Below are 27,228 nucleotides of genomic sequence, written 5' to 3' on the forward strand. Positions count from 1 at the left end.
AATCGTCCCAATTTATAAGAAGGGGAAAGGACAGGACCCTGCCAATTACGGGCCGATAAGCCTAATAGATTCTCTCCAAAAGGTTTATGCTAAACAGATCTTGAATAGACTATGCACCTGGAGAGATGAAAATACTATACTTACATCATATCAAGCAGTCTTTAGGGTGCACACGCGCACGATTAAGCAGGTGTTCAGATTTTTGTGTATGGTGTGGAAGTATACTAAGTTTAAAGAGGGCCATCTATATATATTGCATTCATCAATCTAAAGATAGCCTTTGACCTTGTACCAAGAAATTTGTTATGGGATTCGTTAAAAATGCTAGGAAGGCCCGAAGACCCATTAATACAAATTGTGGAGTTGCATCAGAATAACTATGCCAGAGTATGGTGGTGTCCTCATGGCGAAGCAACTGATGCTTACCAATTAGAAGAGGGGTAAAGCAGGGGTGTGTGTTGACACCCAACATATTCTTGCTGTATGTGAATGATGTGGTTAATTACCTCATGAAATGCAACCATGACTCTCCTAGGATATGTGGGTCCCCTGTTTCGGCTCTACTTTTTTCCGACAAAACTATTCTAACATCGCAGACACCAAGGGGCCCACAGAATTTACTAAACACCTTTAGTGGTTACTGTGCAATCAAAGGCCTAAAGCTCAACATAGCCAAAACAAAGTGCATGGCCATAAAACCGCACAGGGGTTTCTAGTGAAATCTGAATGAGCACAAATTGGAGTTTGTTGATAACTTTAGTTACCTTGGTGTAACCTTAAATTCCAAGATGTCGTGGACCCCACACAAACAAATCTAAGATGGTTCTTGCTCACAATTCTATGGCTGTCATAAAGAAACATCAAGCATCGATATCCAAGGCAGTCTTGCTGGCCCATGAGGTATACAAATGTAAGGCCCAAGTAGCAGCAGTATATTGGGTGGAACTGTGGGGTACAAACAAATTGGATATGTTGAAGACTGGAGAAAACAAGTGTATGGTAACACTATTACAACTTCCTAAATGTACCCCCTTGATCACAGTTTTCCAAGATTTAGGAGTCAGGAGAATTGAAGATCTAGCCTGCTTGAGACCTTTACTTTTCTGGATAAGGTTGTGGGTCGCACAAGAACTTGCCCACTAGAGGTAGGGCTTGTTGAAATTGATGAAAATGTATAATTTGTCCTCTCTCCTTTGGTTCCATTATGTCAAAACCTGGTTTGATAAGTTGGGCTCAAGCACTTTTTTGAGTGATCCAAGCCTGCTGACTGTCCAATGTAAAGTTTTATTAAAGCAGACTTACTGAAACTACATACCATCTAGGCTCCATCAAAATAAAAGAGCGGGAAAACTGTCAGAGCAATTTTTGTCTAGTAACCCCATTGCATGTTTTAAATTCTATATGGATGATGTACAGCCCCCACTTCGCAACATTTTGTATATGAGGTTCAAAATGGAAAAACGGAGGCCCTTTTAACTTGGAGATGATTGTGTGAACTGCTCTTTGTGCATGCTAAAAGCAAAAGATAATGTTGTACACATTATTATTTTTTTGGCCTGTGTATGCTATGCCTAGGAAAAAGTGGATATGTCCACTTTGCTGTAACCTGGTTTTTTTTTTGCAAACCGAGACCGCCTCTGGTCTATGGAGTCAGCAGATATTTGTTTGTAGTAGGGCTAATAAGGAAGAAGAGAGGGGCTTGATGTTTTAAATGGGAATGAGTATATATTTGAGGTAGAAAGTCTTTGGATCAATTAATTTTATGCAGTTCCAAGGTGGCAAATGTTTTAAATAGATTTTTTGTACTACTATTTTTATTTCTAATTTTCATTTACAATTGTGTATGTGCTTTGGTGGTTTTTACCGAAATAAAGCTAAATAATAATAATAATAATAAAAAGAGATTGACATAATCTGGTATGCTGTGAAATAGAATCAGTCAGAAAAGCAAAACATCAGAAAAGCAAAATACTCCAAAAGGAATTTACAACACCGTAGGCAGGAGAGTGGAACCAATAAAGATGGAACATGTTTTCAGAAGCATCCTATCACATCTGGCTGTAAACACAAAGGCAACACTAAAGTAATTATGACATAAAAACAAAACACTGGCACTGAAAAGAAGTAGCAGTAGAGGAAAAAGCAGTCACTCAAAGTAAAGTTAACCAGTGGCTTAAGTTGGCTGACCCATGCCATATGCTGTAGTGGGCAGAAGCAAAATGTGAATGGCACAATAACACTCCAATAGATGAAGAGACGTGTCTGAAAGTCCCTATGTGTAAGTATGCTATACATATTTTAGTAAAATCAAACGGTCTTGGCTAACACCATCTCTAAAAAGTGTGAAGTGTAATGAATTAGAAATGAATGGCAAACTGAAAGAAAATTGACATCTTTTTGTAAAAACAATGCTTCGTAATCAGATGGCAGTGTAATAGGGTGCACTATAAATTTCTGAATAATTTATTTCCTTGACGGTTCAACCATGGTATTGTGTTCTTCACTGTAGAGTCCATAGACTTTGAATTAAGCCTAGTGGCAGTGGATAGGTAACTGTGTGAACATGAGAGGAATAAAGGCTGTCAATATATTTGGGGAATTAACTGCTGACTATAAATCCAACTTTCCAAATGTAATCCAACAACTAAATTTACAACTGAATTATGAAATTTACTTTTTCATACCTTGGCAGAGTTCAAAACTGTAAACTGGAAAAAGTTAAATTGTATGTTTGGCTTTCAAGGGCTGGACCATCAAAACATTGCCTCTAACAAAAAAACTACTATAATCCGAAACCCTGAAACGTTATACCTGCATTATTTAATAATGAATCTTTCAACAATTATTGCATTCTAAAAAATCTATCTCACTACAACAAACAAAGCATTGAAGGAAAGGTTAATGTTGCAATAATCACCAAAGGAGTATTGTTTCAGGACTGTTGACGATTGAGGTGGTGTACTATTTTACTAACTACTAAATATTAAGTATCTTTAATCGTTCCACTCTATCTCACCTCTATTCTTCGATAATTCAGCATCCATCAGTGCAGCTATACAAGAATACAGCTGCAGCATTAACTAAACTGGCCCCGTTCTACAAGCTGGCAAAGTTTTCGGTACCTGAAACATCAAGGCTGTATTACAAAGGACATTCTGCTATTTCATCCCAAGGTTAAATAATAAGTTATCAGGCGAGTCCGGAAGTGGGTTGTACAAATCAAATGTTTAATCATTGTTAAATAAAGTAATGGCTTTTATCTATATACATTGTGTACACGTTGTGTGACAGTACTATTAGTTGGCCATGCTTGTTTTATTGCACATATAAATAGAGTACAAAGATTTCTGTCAACCCATTTCAGCCATAATACAAAGAATGCATAGAAAGGCCATAGTACAAAGTATTAAACGTAATATGTAATATACAATGAGGTTAAGCAAATAATGAGGCACTGTCAAGGAGAATTTGCATTGTTTTCATTCTGGTGAGCAAGAAAATATGTCAAAATAATGATTCCAAAGCTTCAAGTTGACATATATACATATAAAAAAATATTAGTAACTGCATTCTACTACACAAGGTGCAGTAATCATTTTCCATGTTTATTTTAAAAATCCCTAAATACCGTATTTATCGGCGTATAACACGCACTTTTTCTCCCTGAAAATAGGGAGCAAATGATGTGTGCGTGTTATACGCCGATAAAATGTAATGGTTTTTTTTCCTGAAATGTCCTCTTAAAAAGAGGTGCGTGTTATACGCCGGTGCGTGTTATACGCCGATAAATACGGTACTTCCTATGTTCAGTCAGATTCTGTACATCGGATTCCAAACATCTGCATAATTTACAAAATTCAACGTCGCCTGTCAAACCACGACAGCACTGTCAAATTTTTAAGTATATTTAAATTTACCTTTAAAGTGCACTGAGTATGACGTAGCAAACAACATTCTAGCTGCCTATAAAATATTACTGTGATGGGCTCCATGTTAACTTCCCACTTCCTCATTAAAATGATGGTCAAACAATGGTCCACATTGGAAAAATCTTGTATGTATACGGCCTAGCACTAAACGTAAGAATGGGGCGGTGCATTAACCCTATTGTGTTTCTGTCAGTGACCCTGCTCTTAATGTAATATGGCAACAGTGCTTACCTTGAACAAGATACTAATAAACATTGTGACATAGTACCCTCTGCTTGGTAGTGATTTCTATGAAAAATAAATTCCATTAGGGTGTTACTGAAATGCTTGCATGCTGATATTCTAAGAAGTTGAGCGCCTAGTATAGTTCTCATGCCATGAATATGTTCTAGAGGAAACATTTTCAAAGTGGGCCAAATTGTGAGTTACTACAAAGACAATGCTGATCTTTCCATAATGCTTGCATGGACACGTGCGTAACACACACTTGTATGAATATTCTATTCTTTGAGAACAGTATTTTCTTTTTTACCCCTTAAAGTCTGTGACCAGTCCCCTCTCAGACCATAAAATCTTGTAGAAAGTACTTCAGGTTCTCACATTTCCTGTAAGACCTTCAACCCTAACATACATGAATATCAACTTCCCACTTACTCCCACCATTTTGACTACATACCATTACCCCAGATCCTAAATGTTTATGCAGCACGCTAGTAGTAATTGTCACAAAGAGCAGTCAGACTATCACTAGCAGGTTTGTTGTTCAACAAAGGAGCTAGTAAAACCATTAACTATAGGAAATACATTGTAAATGGACATATTCAGCATGCTAGAGGCCCAGTGGGTATTGTTAATTTTTTTTTGCTTGTGTGCTATGTCAACTCAATATCTAATTAAACTCGCCCATTACGAAGGAGAGGGTGCATTATGACATAGGCCCAGGTCCCATCAGGGACTTGCTCTCCCACAACATCTATTTATCCGTTTTAAAGCAAGTATGTCCTTTTTCTTAATAATACGGCAGCTTAAGTGGCCATACCACAGGATGCACCAGATGCAAGATCAGCTGTGTTTCCTTTTCCACTCGAGGACAGGTATGTTTCATACTTATATTAAGGGCCACTGGAATTATGTGGCAGAGGAGAACCAAATTATGTGGCAGGGTTTACCAGATTATGAAGCAAGGAAAGAAATTACGCAGCACATAGTGGCATATTTTGTAATAGTATTTCTCCATTATTTTGTCATTTTTGTACTAAGTAACAACGGTCTGGGAAAATATTCTGCCTTATTTGTAACAGTTTAGCACCCAAATACAGCAATAAGCTACTGAAAGATGACCAGTCAACCTTCCAGTATGCAGGAACACACATTGCCATGTTTTTAGTAACTTTCCATCTTAAGACTTAGAAAATGTTTTTTGTTAAAATCTGCAAATTATGCAGCAGATGATGGATTATGAGGCAAATGGATAATTAGGCAAAAAAACACAAAATCCTATAATTTCCGTGGTCTTGCTTTTATCGTACAGATGGCACCCGGCAAAAATGGTATGAAGTGCCAAGCTGGGCCCCATTTCATGTTTTTGAACTAGCTCCTGCAAAAACTAATGATAAGCCTTAAATGAAATCATATTGGAAAGTGATGCAGACACTGGAATAATGCTGAATGTGGGCAGACTCCACAGGATCTCCTATTTGTCTCAACATAATTTCTTACAAATGTGTCATCTAAGTTTGATACATAACATAAAAGGTTGCATTTTTGGAGGGGGAGTCAGATATTGTTTGTTTTGGATACAAGCAACATGATTAGAATCACATTGTACAAATTTAGCCTTTCATCTCACTGGTTTGACTGGATCATGGCATGTCTTTTGGCATTAGGTTGCTGCAATTTTAAAAAGATAGAAAACATCTATCCAACATAGTAGACAGTTACCTAAAACGGACATGTACATCTCTACACTGTGTTTGTTTCTCTTTAAATTGCTTTAGGAAAAGGTGTCTTCAGATTTCTGACAAAAATCGAGTACTACTGAGTTTATTAAATTCTATATTACAGGTTTCAATCTAAACAGGAATAATTTAGCCTTTCAAATTACAAAGTTTCCCTGGATTGAAAGCTAACCAGACGATTTATATATTGGTGATAAGCATAATCAGCGGCGACATAGTATTCTTCCAGCCAATATAATAGTCTGTCTGCTGAATCTATATGCGGGCTGATCATGGAGTGGCAATGGTGGAAATTACTCTGTCTATGGCTATATGTCTGGCCACCCAGTTTTGATGGACGGACTTATAGCCATTATTTACTGCCAGTCACCATGCCAGTAATGGGCAGTTAAAAAGTAAAGTGCCCCTCTTGACGTGGGAGATCACTCCCATGGCAGCATTTTTTTTCCAAAAGAAAATCCCACTTCAGATTTTCTTTTTGGACCAAAAAAAAAATATAAGTCTGACGGACAGCTCCGTTATTTTGACATTGCTGTGCGTCAAACTTAAAGCATGGACAGAAAGCACGATGACCATGGTTCCTGCCAATACTTAAGAAGTGACCACTAGTTTGGCGGTCATTTCTAAATTTGCCAGATGAGGACTCTGTCAACCCAACGGAGTAACTTGCTTTATCACCCTGACAAATTTACCCTCCACCTGCCAAAGTGTAAGTTGGCCCCTAAGTCTTCTCCGTTCGTGAAAAGTGTTGCTAAGTGAACTCCTTGCTGGTTTACTTGCATGATCCAGGACTAAATCCACACAAATATTAGGGAGGAACTTCTCTGAACTAAAAACCTTCAAAGAATGTGTAGTCTAGCAACTTCACAGTAATAATTTCAGAATGTTGAGATTTGTAATTACCCCTGCAAAAATTCGAAACTGGCTCTTCCAGGTACGTTCTCATTGTCTCTCCCTCTCCTTCCTCTTTCATCTCCCCTTATCCATGTCTCTCTCATCCCTTTCTCTGGAACAGGCACACTACTATAAATAAGTTAAAATGAGTGTGTAGTTTTTCTTAATGACTCAAATAATTTTAATGACTTAAAAAAGGCTACTATTTTCCATTGTTTATAAAATGATTAAATAGTTTATTTAAAATTACGAAATAACATTCCCACACGGCTGCCTGAAATAGGTGCTGAAAGAAGCAAGGTATATTTTACTGGCTTGTTTTTCTGAAAATGAGGTTCATTTTCATGATCCACCTGGTGCAATTTGTCACTTGGACTTCTGCAATCCATTATCACTTTTTGATGCCTGTGTGAAACTGGTAGCAGGAAAAATGTCGGTCTCACCCTACAAATATAAGAAGCAAAATACTGCTGTTTTTCCTTTGTGAGGGGAAATTGTACCCACTCTAGGATTAAGTTTGAGACACCCAATTGTACCATTATATCAGCAGTAAGTCAAGATTCCGAAAAAAGAAGCTACAACATCTAGGTTTTACAAAACGCCTGTTAAATGCTCTGTATGCTGCAAGCTAAGAATGTGAACACATTTCCAGTCTGAGCAATGGGTGCAGCCTAGTTAATGTGTAGGTCTATTTTTACGGCCTGACATTAATAGATCCTATTCAGCAATGGGACTTTATATGCTTATGCATGAGTTATGAATGGAGTTGTCCATAGCAAGTGAACTGTTCCTTTGAGACCGAAAATTAAATTGATGACAATGCACCAGCATCTTTCATTTAGTCAGTGCAGGTGGCAATATAAACGGATCTTCAGTACACTGGATATTTCATTGGAAAGGTTCTCTCCCAGCAACCTGTCAGTGAATCACGATCCTGTTTACATTACTTGTGTGGCTCTTAAAACTCAAGTGGTGTTTTAGCAGTTTAAAATGCATATTACTATTGATTATTTCCCTTTAACATGTAATCGCAAACCCCATAGCTATTATAGCAGAAACCATTGGCTTCTCCATGTTCCACCTTTTACCTAACCTATTGAGAGCAATGTCCCACCACTACACAGTTTGTAGCTTTAAAATAAAGAGTATAACTAGTTAAGTAGTGTACTCCAGCAGCCGATTGTGTAAACATAATTCAATGGGATGTTCTGAAATAATATTTTATTGTGTCTATAAGGCTTTGCAGTTCTGGATGGATGTTGTTTTATGTCATGAATTTCAGTTGTGTATGCAGATATTCTTTTCTCCTGCTTGGTACCAGGTAACTAGAAATTAGTAACTCGCTAGTACTGGAAGTGATGGTGCTATCCTTGTGCAATATACAATTGTTCATAAGTCAATGTATTATTAATTGATCTATCAGAAAGATTTCTGAATGTACTCACTGCGAACTTGTGGCACACTACCAGTGTTGACCTAGCTAAAATTAGTGAGTTGGTTAAAAGACCATGATGTAGTGTCGAATGACAATGAGATCCTGTCCCAAGTGTACACACAAACTGCAACACAAGCAATCTCCAAGAGTTTGCTGATTTTGCATATGTACAGCCAACCTGCCTGTTTATGCACATTAGCTATGCAGGTTTGCTCAGCTTTCACTAGCCCCCGCTTTATTCCACTTATTTTGCATTGAGACATATCTGTGCTCCAACCAAGGATCTGCTTCCTCTCCCATATAACCCGGAGCCATCCCACAGCTCTACCAGCAGCCCATTGTCCTCCATCTTGGAATGCCAGCCATGGAGCTATTACAATGAATGCCACATATGTAGAACACCACTTATGGAATCCTATGTACAATCTACGGAGGGGTTGGTCATGTTCAGACTGGAATAGGGTTAATTATGGCAATAAATGTGTATCATGAAGCTAGAGGCCTATTTCACCTCGACCTGCCACAACTCTAGGTTCATGCCTGTAGAACAGTTGCAACCGCACCTTTTATGGAGCCAAGGATTATCTGCTTCACAATAGAAATGTACTGGTTTATTCGATTGAACTAGACTAAGAATACATATATTTAGTCATATCGCTTTCCTAGTAAATATTTAGATTTTAAACAAAAAAGGGAAGGGACATACATAAGAAATATGTTTAGTCTGAATAATTGCTCCATACCAGATGACTTGCAAGTAATACGGGCTTTAGTGTGTTCTTCGTTAATTATTTTTCTATAGGAAACAATATTGGTCTGTTTGAAAAAGATTTTGATGTTGGATAGATTTGCTTGCTACAGATTGTGCCTTTTCTTCTGCTGTGCTTACGGCTTCTGAAAGAAACCAAGACAGTGCAAAAATCGCAATTGAAAATTTGATGTTCATGCTCCTCAGGGGCATTATTTTTGGTGAAAAATGGTTGGTTTGCATAGGAATATATACATTTCTCAATTTGAAAGTATTACTTTCACATTACGTTTTCAAGTTTCTTCTTTCCTTATTTGACAAAATCAAAAAACATCAGCATCTGAATATTTACATAGCATGCGCATACTGAAAATTGTATATGGAACTGAAAGGTTGCTGGAATGTGAAAAAATATAAACAATGCACCCAAATAACATAAATGAACAATTCATAACAAAAAAACTAAAGTCAGACACCAGTCTTATTAATTACAAAATATGATTGCTGGGGCCTAGGAATTCAAATATACATTCTAGCGTTAACAATAAAAAAATATTTCTAGTCGCCAAGAAAAGTGTGAAACCACAAATAAAGCAGTAATACAATTCCCTTTCCCATTTACAACTTGCATCCCAAAAGGATGAATAACAGCTACCTAATAAATAATACTTAAATATTTTTCTATCAATACTCAAATGCACACAGGTGACATTTTCTACAACTACAAAACTATGTTGATGTACTTTACTGAAAGAAAACAGAACATCTAATGAAGGGAGTGAGCTCATTATTTCTACGAGCTACCGCCTCTATTGTAAAATAAAATATTAGGATCCTTTTACGGGGGTGAAACTCTGATAGACTGTTTCACTGAATAAAGCATAGAAACCCCTGCTTTAAGTTTGCCTCCATAGCTACTCTGGATGGGCCTTACATTGTCCAAAAGAGATAATGAGCACCACTAGAAGGCAGAGGCCCCATCTTCAATTGCAGAGTGGAAGAGAGGCATTGACTGGTGCATATTCAGGAAGCAGCTGGTTTACGAAGCCAGGGTGTGTCCTCAGAAGTATGAAAAAAGGTGGGTATGTGGGTTGAAATCAGAGGTATCCTTATTAGGAAGAGGTACTCTAATACTAAAAGCATTGATAATGAAATCCTAAGATATACAAGACTGGGGCTACACTCTTGATGGGATGTACAAATCTGCAAACAACGGCTGGGGTGCGAGGGTGGGTGGGGTGGTGGAGGGATGAAGAGCACAGTGCTTACATTGTACTGTTTCTGTCTTGTTATCTTATGTAAAACCTAATAAAAAGTGTCATTAAAAGTAAGTTGGACTCCATATCCCTAGTTTCTGCTGATCTTCTCTGAACAGTGAAACAATTTACAATCTTAAAAAACACAAGAGGACATGGTGCAGCCTGGCTTGTCCACACAGCCCACGCCACAGTGTTAACGCTTTGCCACCTGGTTTTTAAACAAGCAACCAGATGACGAAGGTAGGACCAGTGTATCCAGGATTGGCACACAAGTCCGGCCTATGTCAGATTTTAAGAATAATTAGAGACTATGTAAATGTTGTCCATTCAGTATCAAATGTGGATTAGCTGACTATACATGTATTTACGTAAACATTCTGATAGCTTCCTAAAGAAGGGTTTTTTCTTAACAAAGCAGTCTACATGATGTTTAAATTATATATGTACTTCTTTTATGAAATTCTTTGCAAAAAGATTCATAAGCGAATGGGGAGCTGCAAGTTTAAGCAGTCTTGTTTAGCACCGATGCACAACCAGTTTGGTGAAGCCCCAGCACTTTCCAGCTTTACCTTGTGTTATGGCTCCTTGCTGAGGGCAGTCTATCATTTATTTGGGTTGAGGTGGCCAAGGTATCTTATTTTAGCAATCTTTCACTTACAACCAACCCACAAGGAAACATTTTATTAAAACCAGCACCTACTTTTTCTTCAGCGGGATCTGACCAACCACATTCCATTCTTCAGAATGGGGCTGATTTGTTATTCACGTTAGTTTCAAAAGTGTTATCTTCAGATAGCTTAATATTGAGTTTTCAGCTCATCCAAATAGTTGATTTTGAATTAAAAAAAGGTAATTTCTACATTTGTGCAGTGTAACTTGCTTGGCTTCCCTGCATGTTAGGACCACCTGTTAAGGAGGTCCAATACAACTCAGTGTTCTACACACACACAGGCTTTACAGTTCAACATAGGGCAATGCAAGTCCCTCAGAGCATCAAAAGTCTTACCGACCATAGGCAGCACACCGGGCCACTCAGTCGTTTATGAAATTGCCATATAGAGTAAGAAGTTCACATTAACACCTGTTGTTGTGGCAGAGAGAGACAGCAATGTACTCTGTGGTTTTGAGTCCAAGCATACTCATTTCAAGAAGTTCTCATTTTTGGATCCAAAAGAAATCTTCAGTGTTATCATAAAAGTGTTTTGTCCTCCAGCTGTCAATTCATAGATTGGTTTTGCAGCAACGATCACACAGGGGAACACAGTTTCATAGAAACAGAGCCTGCTTCGTTACTGTTTCATCCAGCAGTGCTTGTACTGTTAGGCTCACTTTAACTAAGCCCTTTTCTTCTAGGATGTGATGTGGGAGGCACAGCTTCTCCTGAAAGAAAGAACCACAGTCAGTAAGAATAGCTGTGAATGATCCTCCCCATTTAGAATCAAATTACTACTATTGAAGGACTACGGCTCTTAATATTCTGATTACTGCTTAAGTGTAAGGCATTAAGGCAACATTTGACAGGAAAACGATTTTTAGGATATATAATCATGCAATACACAAAAAATGAAATTAATTTATAATACCTGGAGCATTTCTTATAGAGAATAAAAGACCAGCGCCCATGTTCACAATATATTGCATCATATATGCCTTATGTATTTAATGTCTACCATATGAAATTTCAATATTTGATCTCTCCACCAAGTCTAACATTTCTCCATTTTAAACAGGGAAAACACAACTGAACTACTTGGGGATGAATTAAGTTCGCCGGAAACTGCCCCTTGTGCAGAGGAACCAGACCTGTCTAATGTTCCATCTCTATAATGTGATGTAAAACATAATAAAATGGACACAAACCAAACCGAAACAAATGTATCAAATTACCAACAACATCAGTTTGACAGTGCAAGGAATTTGCAAGTGTTCACTTTATTTCTCCTCCTCAGGGTGTTTTACAACTGCCACATGCTTAAACATTGCATATTTAAAGAATAGTTCCTAGAAAGCCGACGCAACTCGGTGCACCTCTGGTATCCTTCCTCCATTTCCAAAGAGTTTGCAAGTGATTCAAGTTTCAAGTTTATTTTCATTCAAGTTCTAGTTAATTAAAACATTTGCACTAAAATACATCCATTCAAAAAAAAATTATGTTTGATTTTGTAAATTATCAGTATATAAATATACACGGAAAGAAATGTGCAAAATGGAGTCAGTTTAGTGCCTAGGCTATCAAACCTGTCCATAGTGAAGCAAGGCACAACTGGTCTGAGATTTTTCAGTTTTTGAAAAAGTGGTAGTACAGACCGGATTTTGTGCAGACAAGATCATTGTGCTTGAGAGCTCCCATACGATAACTGCTGCCTTTCTATGTGCCTCATTGTAGTCGCAATGAAGGCTAATTTAACGTAGGCGTTCATAAGAGCATGTTCAGAGTACATGGTTCTCCACAGAGGTTGGCTATCAGTCAGGCGATTCATTTTCTATTCCAGCCTGATCAGATATTTAGTCAGTCTGCAATTAAGCTGTATGTCTGAAGAGTTGAAACAAGCTGTGTTTGCAGGCCTGCAGCGGTGTTACCCCCTCTGGTTGAATGCTGATCTCAATATCATTCTTCAATTGTTCAAATTTGCTTCACTTATGCAGATTTGACTGACCATGGTCTCCAGGGATTTACCACAAAGTCAACAGGCCACTGTACTGGTGGTTCCTTTCAAGGATAGTAGATATAATAGGAATGGCAGGCAACTCAAGCTAGGGAGTAGTTGGGGATTTTTTCCCCATTTAATGCTCAGGCCAAGAGTAGTTAAAGAGCAAGAGAGATAATTTCTGGTGGGAGACTGATTTATGTTACAAATATATTCTCAAAGATGGCAGTTCTAGGTACCGTTGCTAGCATTCTTTAATTTGTAGCAGAGTTTGATAACAACTCCTGGTCTCCCTGTAGATTGTTTGACTAAGCCAAATTCCAGGCGCAGCTGGACTGGAGACGAATGGCATGGCAGGGAAAAGACTGACTTGAAGAGTTTGATAATAACTTTATCCAGGTAGGGAGCATCTCTGCCCCTTAGTGCTTCGCTGCCATAGGTGATGGTTGAAACTAATTTGGCTTGAATTATTATCAGAACAGGTGTAAATGTAGATGATGTTATGGCTGCCTTTAAGCATTTGAAAGCTACAGCTTTTGGACGCATAAGATTCAGATGTTGTTTGAAGGAACCTTACCTGTCAAATAACATACCCAGATATTTGTATTCTGGTGCCACTGATGGGAAGCTCAATGATGGTTTGCCACAGATCAAGATTTTAGACTTCCTCAAGTTGATTTCCATAGCATTCGTATTGGAGCATGAAGCTGTGGCATTTAGAAGCCTCTGAAGGCCAATTTTTGTATGACTAAGCAGAACTAAGTCGTTGGTGTACATCAGGCACGGCAGCAAGGTGATACCTAATTTAGGGGCGTGTGGGTTAACCTGAGGTAGAATGACCGGGAGATATGCCAAAAAAAGGTTAGAGAGAGTGGGAGATAATACTCACCCTTGCCTTAGGCCTTGATGGGTTGGCGTCTTCATAAACAGGTGAGTGGCATCACCTAGCTAAATTCTGACCCAGGTGTCAGTGTGAAGGAGTATCGGGATTGGATTTAAATTGCTAAGCTTCCACACAGACATCCGTAGGTAGCTTTTTGTGTGGCATGGACTCAGTAACCAATGTAACCTAATATTATGGGCACTTTTCTACCTATGTTTCTTGTAGCAGGATGATCTGGAAGGAGAGCAAGAATCAAAGTCTAGTTACCTGCTGACTTGTATGTCAGGCCACTGATGTTCCACGAGCAGATTTTAAGCTTGCCTCCCGACCAGTTTGAGCTGCTGCTGCGGCGCATATTCATGCTTGCCTTTTGGGTTGATTTATTGCTCCTGGGATCCAGCTCCAGCAGATATCTTGTACAGTATTGGCCCTCTGTTGGTGATTTGATCAGGCGGAAGGTCATGAGAACGAAGAGGTTTCGGTGATTTACTAAGCACGCTTTTTAGAACTGAGCTTGAGTGTTCTTAGGGGCTGTTGGCAGATTGGTTTGTTGTAACTGTTGATAGGAAGTGGGGATATGCTGGTTCTTTGTTGGATGACACCAGTATCCCCCCGTTTTTCAATATCTTCGCTGCCCTTAGCAGCTTCAGATGCTGTCCAGGTTACTTTGTGATCTCATTGGTGTGTCCTGGCGTCAAAGCCATAAACATGATGGAGGCAATATTGTTTGAACTCAAGTCTGCAGTGTCTAGAATTTGTCTTAGTAGACGGAGGATGTTGTCACAGTTAAGTTAGTCGAAGTGACCTCTTGACTAGTATTCTGGCTACATCAGAATTACTTGTCTATCCAGTACACCATAAAGTGAGGTCACAACATTTGCGGTGTTGTTCTGGACGTCTTTGAACCGTTGGGGCAGGGTGCCAGGAGATAGCAGTTTCGTGCCCAATTGCCCATAGGTCCACACTATGATAATTAATGGTTCTAACTTGGTACTTTATGGAACCCTATTTATCCTTGGACTTGGCTTTTAGTTCCCCCATTGGGTTTGAAGAATTGTGCCAGCAACTCCTTTTCTGTTTTCAGGCTTAGCTTTATGTTTCCTGTCTCTAGGAAATTACTATTAGCTGTGGGACAAGCCATTCATTTTTGTTGCCTGGCCAGATCAAGGAGCAACCTTCTATTTGTGGTACTGTTTGGTTACCTGCGGTGAGGGTTTCTTTATCTTCTACTACTGCGATTACACCAATCAGAGGGTCGCGGTGTCCACATTTCCTACTTGCATTGTTGTTTGATTACTTGCACTGCGAGCTCCCTTTTCCTCCTCTTTACTAATAAATCACCCCTGCAGCTTTTCGCGCCAGGATTACCTATGTGAGTTGCCATGTGGTTGACCAAATCTGTTATTTGAGTTATTAAAAAAATAATAATGTTTTTCTGCGCAGCAGTATTAGCTTTTGTGCTTTTCGATGATTCTTCCTCCACAGACCTTCTGGTTGTTGGTCAGGGAGGACTTGTCTGGTTCTTGGTGAGAATCTGAATCATGTCAGGGGTCTTATTGCTGATGCCGAAAATGACTGAGCCTATGAAGAGATGGTTTGCTGAGGCTCTCAGAATGTTCTCTGCCTCAGCGTCTGTGCATTGAAAGATGTTGGTTCCTTGGCAGAATGTGCTTAGACAGTCTATGGGCATGATTTCTTTGGTCTCATGTGCTGGTGGAAGAGCAGACTGTATGTGTCCTGTCCAGACTTGTATGGCTGAAATTGTTTCTTGTGTGTAATTACTTTCCCTGTTGACAGGCTGCAGGAACGTCTTGAGGTCGCTAAGGATATCACTTAAGACTAAAGGAAGTGACTCCAGTTTGTCCAGGATTTTAGAACAGGCACAAGGACTGATCGATTGCATAATTTCTACTGTTTTCTGAGCTTTAGTAATAAGATAGTTTAGGTTCACTATCTGTGTGTCAGTCTCGGAGGTAAGACTGTCATGGTGTTTATTAGCTGAATCTAAGTGCCCATTTTCATGGACTGGTAGTTGAGAACTTCAACTGTCAACTTCAGTGTTCTTAGCAAAGTTGCCCAAACATCTGTTGGTTCAATTGGATTTTGAAATGTGCTACGGTAGTGAAGTTCGTGGGTCTCTGTTTGGGTAAGGTTTGAAAGTTCCAGCCTGTTTCTGCCAATCTGTTGGTGTTAGCGAAAGCGAGTTACGAGGTGATTTTGTATTTAGGGTACTTGATTTTGTTAAACTACAAGGGAGAGTGCTGCTAGAAAATAAACTAGAAGGGGGAGTGCTGCTAGAAATTATCTGTTGGACTTTCATTTTAGTAAATCTGTCTGACTGGGGGCATATTGGACTGTAATTACTTGATGTCAGGTTTGACAATGAGGAGTTTGTAGGAGTAGAGGATGAATGCTGGATCATTTCACGTTCCGTGACTTTCATGGCTTCCATAGCTTTGATTATGAGGAAGAGATCGCCAATGTGCTCACAGCTGGATGGCTGCAATGTGACATCTTCTTTGTCTGTGCCTTCATACACTTGCGCAGAAACTGTGGGTTCAAGTTGGAGTTTTTTGCTCTAGTTGTTGAGGCACAAAAATGTTTTTACCACTCTTCTAGGGTCCTGACTATGGCTGATTGCACTCATCATTTAGTTTCTAATGATGGATGTGTCAGGAGCTAGTTGTGCTTCTGCTCCACTGGCTAAGGTTTATTTGCAGGGGAGCTGGTTTCTCACATACTCCTTGTGTGTGGCCATATGAGGCGATTTGGGAGTTGGGTCTCAGGGATGACTGCTTCTGGGCTTAACAGCACCATGCGACTAGTGGAGGTGGGCTTGTCCTTTAGTGCCTCTCTGGGTGGGGCATTTTCCTTCTTGTTCGTGCTGCTGGGAGATGGCCTCTGGTTCTACAAGATCTTATTTTGAAAGCAGGAAAGTGTTCTTTTGCGTGCATCACCTGATGGAGGAAGATTGCCTGACTGGTGGTGGAAGAGTTGGCTGGTAACTGTGCCTGTGGCCTTATTAGAACTTGGACAGCTGAGGAAGTCACTACAATGTAAGGGTTGAAAGCGAAGAAATCCTATGCAGGTTGGCAGTTGATTGGCTCGCTTGAGTGACAATGGAATCCTTATTCAGGTACAATGGTATCCAAGTCAAGGAGTAGCAGGTAGCTTGGTACCAGGTAACATTGGCATGGTGTTCGGGGCAGGAACTACCTGGAAGATTGAGCAGAAGAGGGTAGAGGGGTGGGCGGTCAGGGCCAGGAGAGTGCAAGCCACGCCGAACTACGTCTGGCCACCTCCGCACCCAACAGCAATGTAGAGCTGCACATGCAGCGGGCACCTTTGAATGCGCACCCACGAGCTATGCTCAGTTCAGAGTGGTTGGGCTGCTCACGGTCCACACAGCAGCTCGCTCTGGAGTGGCGCTGCCGAAGGTGTCTCAGATGTTGGAGCTGCTCCCTGTTCCCTGCTTGTAAATAAGAGCGGTAAATTGACTTTGTTCATATGGGGGTTGATAATCTTTTTATCAGCGCCCCAGTCAAACCAGCGAGGATGCAATGACTCCGGCAGTCCTCTGCAGTGTCAGAGGCATTTCCCTTGCAGAGCGGGTCCAACCCACAAGTCGTAGCCTCAGTTTCTCATTTGGGCGGTGGCCCAAATTCTTTGGCTATGTTGGTATCGGCAGTCCCGCCTGGCGAACAGGGTTGCCATAGTACATGGTGATAAAGGCATAAGCCCTTCCATCCTCAGCGCCCCAGCTGAGACAGTCACAAGGCTTGGCACTCCTCGAGATGGTACTTTAATGATACTCTGGTATATGGTGTCACTGCAACACAGCTATACCGGTATAGCCAGACCCACAAGGCACTCAACATATGGATCAGTCTACGGTGGCCCTATCCTGGCATACAGGTGTCGCTGAAAACAATCTTGCACATGGGCGACAACCCAATCGGTGCTCAGCGAATCCTCACAACTTGCACAGGGGAGTCCTCATGGTCCACTGGACCTTGCTCCCTCCAGCGCTCTACTCTTCCTCAAAGTGCACAAAGTCTTGACAAGCACTAGTGCTCCCAAATAGGAGGTTCTGTCACTTGGATGATGTGCCTTCACCCAGAAGGAAGACTAGCAGGCGCTAGCTCCCAGTCAAGGTCACAGGCAGAAGTCTTGCAGAGATTCCCCTTCTCACACAAGCAGTCTGACTGCTTGCAGGGACTCAACCTCCACTTCTTATAGTCCTTTTCCAGATATCAAATGTGATTAAGGGTCTGGGTCTTTGACGTTTTATGCTGAGGTTCTGCTTCTTTTGAAGTGGGCACTTCTCCTTTTCATCTTTCTTCATGAAAGAGGTCTGCCACAACAGGCATGACCCAGAAGTTGTGCACAACACAATTCATGAGAGTGGCCGTAGTTCACACCTGGATGTCAGCCACAGTAATATGTGTATCAAAGGGTTAATCCCAGCACCCCAGCCCTACCCTTCATGATTCAACCTGTACTGAAATCCTTTAGTAAACTAATCACTTGGAGACATTGCAAAGACATGACTTTGGAGGTTGTACCATCTAGTAATATAGCTTCTAAGCCTCAAGGAGTAAAATGTCCCTAGTCTTGAATATTTCACTTGCTACCATAATGAATAACATGTTAAAAGACAAATATGAGATCATCAATTTTTGTTCACCAAACTTATTTTTCTTATCAACCATAAGGGCTTGGATGCAAATTACTGAGAATGTTTTTAATTGTACTGCACAAGAAGCTGTAACTCATATCATACATTTACTGACCATCGTTTGTTACATACATCCTGAGGTCCCTCAAACTAAACCCATCTTGATAATTAGAAGAATATCTACTGTAGAGTTAAATATCAATCCCGCGTTTCACTTGCATAATCCTGTATCTGCCCATTTTTCTATATTCTGGATATATTATCAAAATTCACATGTAGCTTAATCCATTTGTCCATTTTCATGCAGAGTTAATGAGAGCTCCGACCCAAATCACAATGAGCTCAGCAAAGAGAGTAAATAAGGAGGGATCATTGGAAACATCTACCACATAACATGGCTTATCAATACCTCACCTCCATATACCTAATTACGACCCTCACTTTTGATACTCAATAGAAATCAACGTGGTTTACTGAAAGGAAGATTGATATCATTTTAAATGAGAAACAAAGGATCAGTTCACAATGTCAACTGACTTCCAAGCACCAAGAAAGAATATAGCAGCAACATTCATCTCTGTTTGAAAATAGTCAATAGTCCACGGTGTCTTCAAGAAAGTGAATATTAGCAGCCATATATGTAGTGGACAGGAACCCATAATAAGTTGGTTTATTGCATCAGATTATTGTGTTATTCAGTTTTTAGGGATTTTAATTAACCTCTTACTTATATTTAACAATATCAACAAATGGTATAAGCTAAAGTAACTTTCCAATATGCCATATTTTTAACAATTCACCATTCCCTTCTGCAGAAAGGACACTGGGAACTCACACATTCATACATAAAATTACATAAATGAGTTAAAAAGGAGAGCACTAAATAAACATCACATATAAAACTACACTAACATTGCCTAGTGTTTTATCAGGGGGCGTTGAGATAGGTCCTCTGGTATTTTCTGAGTCACACATGCAGCTAACAATGCTTCACTGGCATCCTCTTCCAAACTTAACATAACCAAGCCCTGGAGGCACTATTAATAAGAGGATATCTATTACATACCTATACATTTCCTCACAGTTCAGCAGAAATGGCCTCCCTATTGATCTAGTTTTCAGTTAACTTCTTACCAGAACTATGTGGCGAGTCAATCTTTTTGTTCTGCTCTCACTTCTGAAACACACTCTTTTGTCTCATCCTGGCAAACCGTCTGACACTGTATTCATATTTACCAATAGTTTACACAAATAATACAATCTCAAATCTTCCTGGGAAGCTTGCCACTTCATTCAATCTTCTCTTGACACCCACTTTGAAAAACATCCAACTCATACCTCCAGAATTCCTTGTTCTACACTAAAAATGCTACATAATCTTGCTTCAGTGTCACATAGATAATATTTCCCCAATATTGTGGAATTAAAGGCTTCCAAACTATATAAATGCTAAAAGTACGACCATGTACTTCAAAATAATGATTAACACTAGGACATGTATTTCCAACATGATCAACATGTTAATGTATGCACATTTTCTTGTGAAACATAATATCTTATTGCGGAAACACTGTTCTCATTCTCAAGACACTGGTCTTATGAAAGCTCTGACTGCCTCGAATTTCAAATGGTTTGTAATCTTCGTGTGTTAATTCAACTTGGCCTCACATGTCTAAATATAACTTTTTTTCTCCTAAAAAGCGTGTACAACTTTTTAGAAAAAAATTAATATAAACCCTTACAGCAGCAAGAGTAGCTTCACTAATGGGGAATGGAAACAGGAAGAAAGGACAGAGTGCAGGAAGGGAGTGAAGGTGGTAGTATGCAATATATGGTTAGCCATCCTAGATGAGCCACACACATACCACAAAACAACTCTGAGCAGGAATACGTTTGGAATCAGCAGCAATTGGACTATATAGTTGACTTTTATTTTTTCTGTGTGTTTACATTGTAATACCTGTCTTGACTTGCTGTGCCGATAAATTACACTGAATTGTATAGAGGGAAGGGGAGGTTAGAAAAATATATACTTTTAAAGCAAACATTCATCTTTAATGTTTTAACAACCTTAGTAACGTAAACAAAAATATTGAGTGTTTAAATCTTCATGAAACTATGGATAAAAATAAAGACACAAAGCACACATGGCTTGCTATTTTTAAAAACAAAACATACCAGTATTTGTTAAGGTGTTAATAAAGATTATTAAACCGCTTTAATGTTTTTATTGAGGTTCTACATTACTCAAACTGTAAAAGGCCAAAAGATGCACTTTTTTTGCAAAGAGATGAGACCGGTGGCTTAATACCTTGAAAGGCATCACTTTTTTTTTTTTCTTTTTTTTTTTGATTTCCAGAATATTTTCTCATGTCACTGACAAACTCATCAGTTAAGAATTTATAACACTTGAATCACTAAACATCCACAACAGATTCATATGAACCAATACACATTATGGAATGCAATATGGGTAACTCAGTGATGATTTGGTAGCATCAACAACTTCACATGCTGTGCTGCACTGTGTTAAATGTTTGGCCTTTGTTCCTAATCTCTCCAAGTATTTTTCTGTCTTGGCAAAAATGCAGCAGTGATTTATTTTATGTTTTCTCCTTGTATGCTTGATTGCTCTAGTGTACTTGTTCCTTGCCATAACATTCATAGCTTCTCAATTTCTAATCAGGTGTGTTAAATCTGTATAAACATGCAAACAATAAGCATTTTCTTGGTCATTTTTGCTGGAAATAATGGCAGAGGTTTTAAGGCAAGAATTAGCGTGTATGTATTTTTTACTTAACCATTTACTGAATAAAATAAAGGCATAATTTCAGTGAAAAAATACACATTAAAACACTAATAAATGTATTGTGCATGTCGAGAACATAGGCCCAGTAATTGGTCGAATAAAAACAAACACTGCATACAAATAACATTTTAAAATGTGTTTTTATTCCCCAAACTTTGGAGAATACATATTTCTGTGGGTCAGCATAAAGACTCACTAACTTAATGTGTTATTGGAAAGTCGGCTCGGATTACAGTACTTTGTTCTTAAATCCCAACTTTCAGAACAGTGGGAGAACCTTCCCAAGAGCAGGCACATATGAACTGTTACTAGAGTTCCAAAGGATTTCATAAAAACCGTATGAGATAAATACTCATTGTTTCAGACGCTTATTTCGACAACTGATTCACTTTCTTTTCATTACTTTGCTGGTTAGGAAACAAAGTCCACAAAGTTTTATTTTTTTATTTTTGTAACTTTTGTACAATTTGAAATATTTGGTATATTTTGAGAGAACTGAGAGGACTCATTTAATGAGCAGATTATGGCGGGGTTAAAGCTCCTTCCATTGTAGAAAGCTTTGCTAATAGCTGCTGCTTCAGATATTTACATTGCTTATGGACTCCAGGAAAAGACACAAACATTAGTGAAGGCAGCAGTGACTGTGGGTTATTATGGCGCGCATGGCGCTTAGCTCTGTCTGATTGTCCTTCCCAATATCGACCACCAGAATATCATGGGAGGTATATATTTACTATTCCTCATTCTACATCTACTTGCCTGGAAGATATTTGTACTGCATACGTACAGAAATTAGGTATGGAAAATCTAGGCTTATCTGCCAATATTGTTTTTCAGTAGTGTGTCCCATCAATATTATGAGGTTGATATTCAGGGTACACAGCACACTGTCTATTTAAATACCAAGCTTTCTGGATTACACAAGCATGCTCCGTTGCTGCACCACTTACCTTTTTCATATGATCTGTCCCTCATTGAATTAATATCAAACATTTAATATTGCTTTTCTCTTAGCAGCCATCTTAGGTAAAGCCAAACTTTGAACTTTGATTGCCGACAATCTAAACTGATATTAGCTTGTAATATAATTGCTTAGCAATGATCTAGGCAAATTAGTTGATTGTTTCAATGTCAGTGCCCGGATACCCTCACGGGTGACAAGCAGGGCTCTAAAAATACACCGTACAATACATTAAATGAAGACTGTCACTGTTTTGAAATTTAATTTTCAGCATTCCTTCTTCTGATGCTCGTAGTTTCAATTATCATCTGTGGCTTGTTTCATTTTCCTTATGCCTAGTGAAACTGTGCCCCTATTTTCGCTCATGCTTGCCCAGGTTATGATTCTGGCTTCTGATTAGTTGAGTCACATTCTGCACCACAGCAGTCCTACAACATCAAGGGTGCATGGAAATCATTGAGGCAGACATCCTTACATTTTTAAAATAAAATAAAAATAGTGTGGTGGCTTGTATAGAGCACACTGCGAAATGAAGCTTCTTGTGAAGGTTCTACACTACAGCCGGAGACGACTGCATGCTTGCCTGACCACTGCCAAAATCATTAACAAAGGTGCCAACATACCTCAATCCACCTATATCAAGGAAAGTGCCCAGCAACATAGGCATCTAGTTGCTCTCCTCTGTAGCATTAATCTATCCCATACAACATTGTAGAGTGAAGCTTTTGGCACCTATTCCTCATTTGAGGACTGCTGCATTGTCTCAGTACCTTCTCCCTGTCACCACCTAAAATACACATGTGCAGCCAAAGCTCCCATGCATATAAGAAAGACAAAATCTAAGATTAAGAATTGAATCCACGCATAGGGATTACGGCACACAGTCTAGATAGTACTCCTTTGTAAACCTAATCAACAGGATACTTAAATATTGGTGGACTCTCAGAGTTTGACTGATGGACATAGAGTATCACCCTCCCCCCACCCAAAAAAAAAAACAAGCGTTGAAGATATCATTAGGTCTAGCTTAAAAGCAACGATATATGGTAATGTGAAGCATTACAAATAAAATAAAAAAACACAATAATATGTATTTGTTTGGAAGCAAAGAACTGCAGAATAATGTTGGTTAAAAAAAATCACCTGACATTTGCATTGTCAGGCCAGATCTAAAGATCCAGGTAGGTTCATGACTGCCCTTCTCCCATCTGTGCTGCTGCCAAAGAACATAAATTATCTAGCTATCTAAGACACTTAAATAATATTCTAACTCCTGTGTGCCCCTCATAGTTCAAACTTAGGCAGCTGTATAAATAAACGAAGTGATTACAGCTGTGTGGATGGCACAATTTCTGCCCAATCAAAACATGTACCCCTGCCTCCCAGCACATGGGTGGAGCCAAAAGCCCTCTCTAGTGATGCTCACATAAATGTCTGGCGACTGCTGTCCTGTCAAGCAAGACCATGAAATGAAACTTCACGCTGCAAGTGTTTAAAAAATACAAACGTAGCAAAACGCAGTGGCCAACAGAAATGCAAGCTCTCAAAACTTCTTGATCGTATCCCAGAAAATCTGACTGAAAATACTAATTTAATCACTTTCTACAAGGCACATTTGTGGAAAGACTTCCTGATAAATGACATAACTGCTCCGCAATATCGATCGCTTTGCTGTTTTCTTTGTTCTCTGAGCAACTGCTCTTACTCTTAGTTCGCATACAGTGTTTTCATCCCTTTTTAGATAAAAATACTTTAATAAATAAAGGTCAGTATCCTCGGCCAATAATGACCTGTGGGCCCAAGGGATCAATACTCCAGTTAAACTCAAGAGAAACATTTACAAGTTTGGTTCAAGGAATATCACTGGAATTTCTTTACATAGCAGTAAAATCGTGACTTATCAGTTTATATTTCAGAGTGATACGCTTACTTATCCATTTTATTTTTACTAAGGGGCATTTTCTATAGCTTCGAAGACACCAAATGAATCAAAGTTTTACAAAGCAGCTGAGTGCTTGAGGAAGATTCTTCTGATTTCGCATTTGCACTCCACCACACTTGTGCTGGGAACTGATGGTGTTGACAAAATGTTGTTGATGCTTTTGAATCATGTATCTGTTGTGAAGATTAGTTTCATCTGATGAGGATGTCTACGAATTGAGTTCATAAAGATTCTAGAAAACACAAATGGAAGTCCCCCATTTTTGATCAAATCAGTCATTATCACATATCTCACAAGTTTATGGGAGACTAGACACAATGGACTAAAAATATGGCTAGTGTGGGAAGGTACGCCCGGCACATGATCACTCTCCTGTGCAAATGTTACAATCCACAAGTCTAAACTCCCATTAAAATCTAGGATCATCATAATCCAGAGTTCTAAGGGGAAGTAAGGGGTTACCCACTAGAAACGTATGACTTATTTGAGTCTGCATTAATGAAAGTGAAAGTTAAAATAGCTCATATTCTACATGACAAAGCCAAAAGGTTTCAATTTTGTACACAGACACACAGACATAGATCATATATTCATGCACACATGCTGATAGAGTAATGTGTCTACAGATATCCATGCACACTCTAAATTCTGGCCTACATGAAAATGGCCTAGGATATTATGGAACCTTAAAGGCACCAGGTATAAATGACTCTCAATTGTTTATTTTTCAGTGTCTGGTGTCGATAGTGTAGTCAGGATTTTCTGTCAAAGCCTCAGCTATTGTAGATCAATCATAAGTGGTTTAGGTGAGAACTTCTGGTGTGCAGTAAATGTTAAATGATAACATTTTAGCATATATTTTAGCACTAGTACTCTGCCGTGAAATTGATTCATCGAAAGAACAATCTCCACGGGATCGAAGACAGCAATAGAAAAAATCCAAGGCAAGAAGCCCATCTCCCTTATTACCTTTTTCATCTAATAGCAGCTCTGTTTTGAATTTGAATACGGTTACATGTGAACAATGAAGCAGTAACTAATCAGCCGAGGGGGCACAGTCGTATACAGCATAGCAGAGAGCACTAACTGTGGGCCTTTCCTTTAACATTTACTAAAGGCTTCTTGGATCATGAGCTTAGTGTCACTGAAGCTTGAGGTGTCAAACTGTTCCTTTTTGCAATATGGTGCTTACAGTGCTGTATTTGTCTTGGAAATAACTATTAGAAAGCACATAAAATGACCAAACTGGATGATAAATCTCACACTTGATAACAAACAATTAGAGAGCTATGGGTGTTCCTGGTAGGTCAGTAGTCACCAACCCACCATTCTTAATCTTGTGCCTCTGCACCAGCTTGCGCCATGTTTGCTCCAGTAACCATACAGTATGTGCTTCTGAGACCCCCCCCTTTCTTCTCTCTGCCTACCGTCTTTGTTTCCTCACCACCATGTCAAGAAAAGGTTATAAAGGGAATAATTTTCATTTTCTCACATAGTTCGGTGTCCGTCAGAATGATAGACCCCAGCTTACACAAACACCAGATCTTCAGAACATCTACTGAATGTCTATTAGGCATGTCCACCACTAAGTCCACCAGGCTCATCTTAAAGCCCAGCATCACGGGCATGCAAGGGTAGATGTCTGCCCAATGTGAACATGATGTCCAGGGCTGCAAAATAATAGTTTTTCAAGATGACTTGAGCGACTCCTCAAGCTACGGAGTTCCAGCAGTTCAAAATAGCAAGCAAAAACAAGCATTTTCCTAGCAGAAGATGAAAGGCGGGACATTTGCCATGCCTATGTACCCAGCTAAGCTGTTTTAAATATGGGCTAAACTTTTTAATAAGTAGGCAGAAATAACCTAAACATCTACAAAAAATGTGTCAGAGAAATACAAAGAATCAGCTATAGTTGGTGGGACTACAGGTTATGTGACTTTTTCGTACTGTGTATATTAGGATTCATCGCTGACCTAACAATACGACCTAGAGACATAAAACTTGGTAAAGGGTAATATATTTTTTTAATGTTTTTCATACAAATTTCTGGAATATAGTACATGGTTTACTAAACAATTTATGTAGTTCACTATGGTGTGGATATAAGAAGTGTCAGAGTCCATTACCTATTATTATGCATATTTATAGTACCTATACTCTAATATAACGCATACACCTCACCTGATAGCATAAGCAATTGGGACGGTTACACCATGATGTCCATCAAATATCTCAGTGTCGGATTGTACTGGATACCATACCTTCCATTTGGCAAGGTAGGAGTCAGGGAGCACAGGGCAGACTGACTACTCTATGCCTACCGTTGGGCAAGGCTGTAGGTATTCTATGTGTGGGGAGGTGGAGGCTGAGAAATCCTTTTCCACCTCTTGGTTAAGGCCAGTGGAAATGAATTAAAATGGTGCAAGATCTATAAGTCTATGCAGGCCCTTAGGCACAGCTATGTGGTCTGATTTAATGGAAACATAGAAACTACCCAGATCATTGTCTATGGAGGACGAGCAGGGCAAGGGGCAAAATGAACCACTTCAGCCCCTGAGCAAGGTTGAAGGTATTAAAAAAGGCATGGATGGCAAGACAACCTTCTTCAAACACTCTGCAAGGTCAATGAAGCAAGTCTAGCAGACAAACTCTCAATACAATGGAAAAGGGCCAGGGGAATACCAGTTTAGCACACTGGCCTTTAATCAAAGCAGGCTACATTTTAACCCGTGTGATCCTTCCCAACCAATTCAATAAAGAATTAACATCTATGGAACCTGAGAATAGGGCCCCTTTCCTGAACCAACGGCAATAGTACGGTTAAGCTGCACACTCAAGGAAGTGTGTTATGAAAAGGAGTCAGAAAATGAAGTTTGCATTGTAAGTGATGAACTAAAAAGGCCGTCTTAGCAAAATATTGCATATGCTACACAGAAGACTGGCTGAAATATGTCGACCTTAACTCAGAGGTAGAAGTACATTAAGGGGGTCATTATGACCCTGTCGGTCTTCTGACTGCCAGGGCAAAGGTAGCGGTTTCACCGCCAACAGGCTGGCGGTGAAGACTGCCACTTTATGAGTGTG

General features: G+C 39.4%; 1 protein-coding gene across 1 annotated transcript in view; it reads right to left on the reverse strand.

Annotated features, from left to right (window-relative positions):
• Positions 1–3,206: 3,206 nt before the first annotated feature.
• The window catches only part of LRCH1 (leucine rich repeats and calponin homology domain containing 1), a 666,761-nt gene continuing 642,739 nt past the window's right edge, over positions 3,207–27,228 (reverse strand). The window contains exon 19 of the mRNA XM_069205389.1: positions 3,207–11,603. Coding sequence (XP_069061490.1) covers positions 11,490–11,603 — 114 coding nt within the window. The 3' untranslated portion in view covers positions 3,207–11,489. The remainder of the gene's footprint in view (positions 11,604–27,228) is intronic.

The sequence above is a fragment of the Pleurodeles waltl genome, chromosome 8 (assembly GCF_031143425.1).
Source record: "Pleurodeles waltl isolate 20211129_DDA chromosome 8, aPleWal1.hap1.20221129, whole genome shotgun sequence".
NCBI classification, from domain to species: Eukaryota; Metazoa; Chordata; class Amphibia; order Caudata; family Salamandridae; genus Pleurodeles; species Pleurodeles waltl.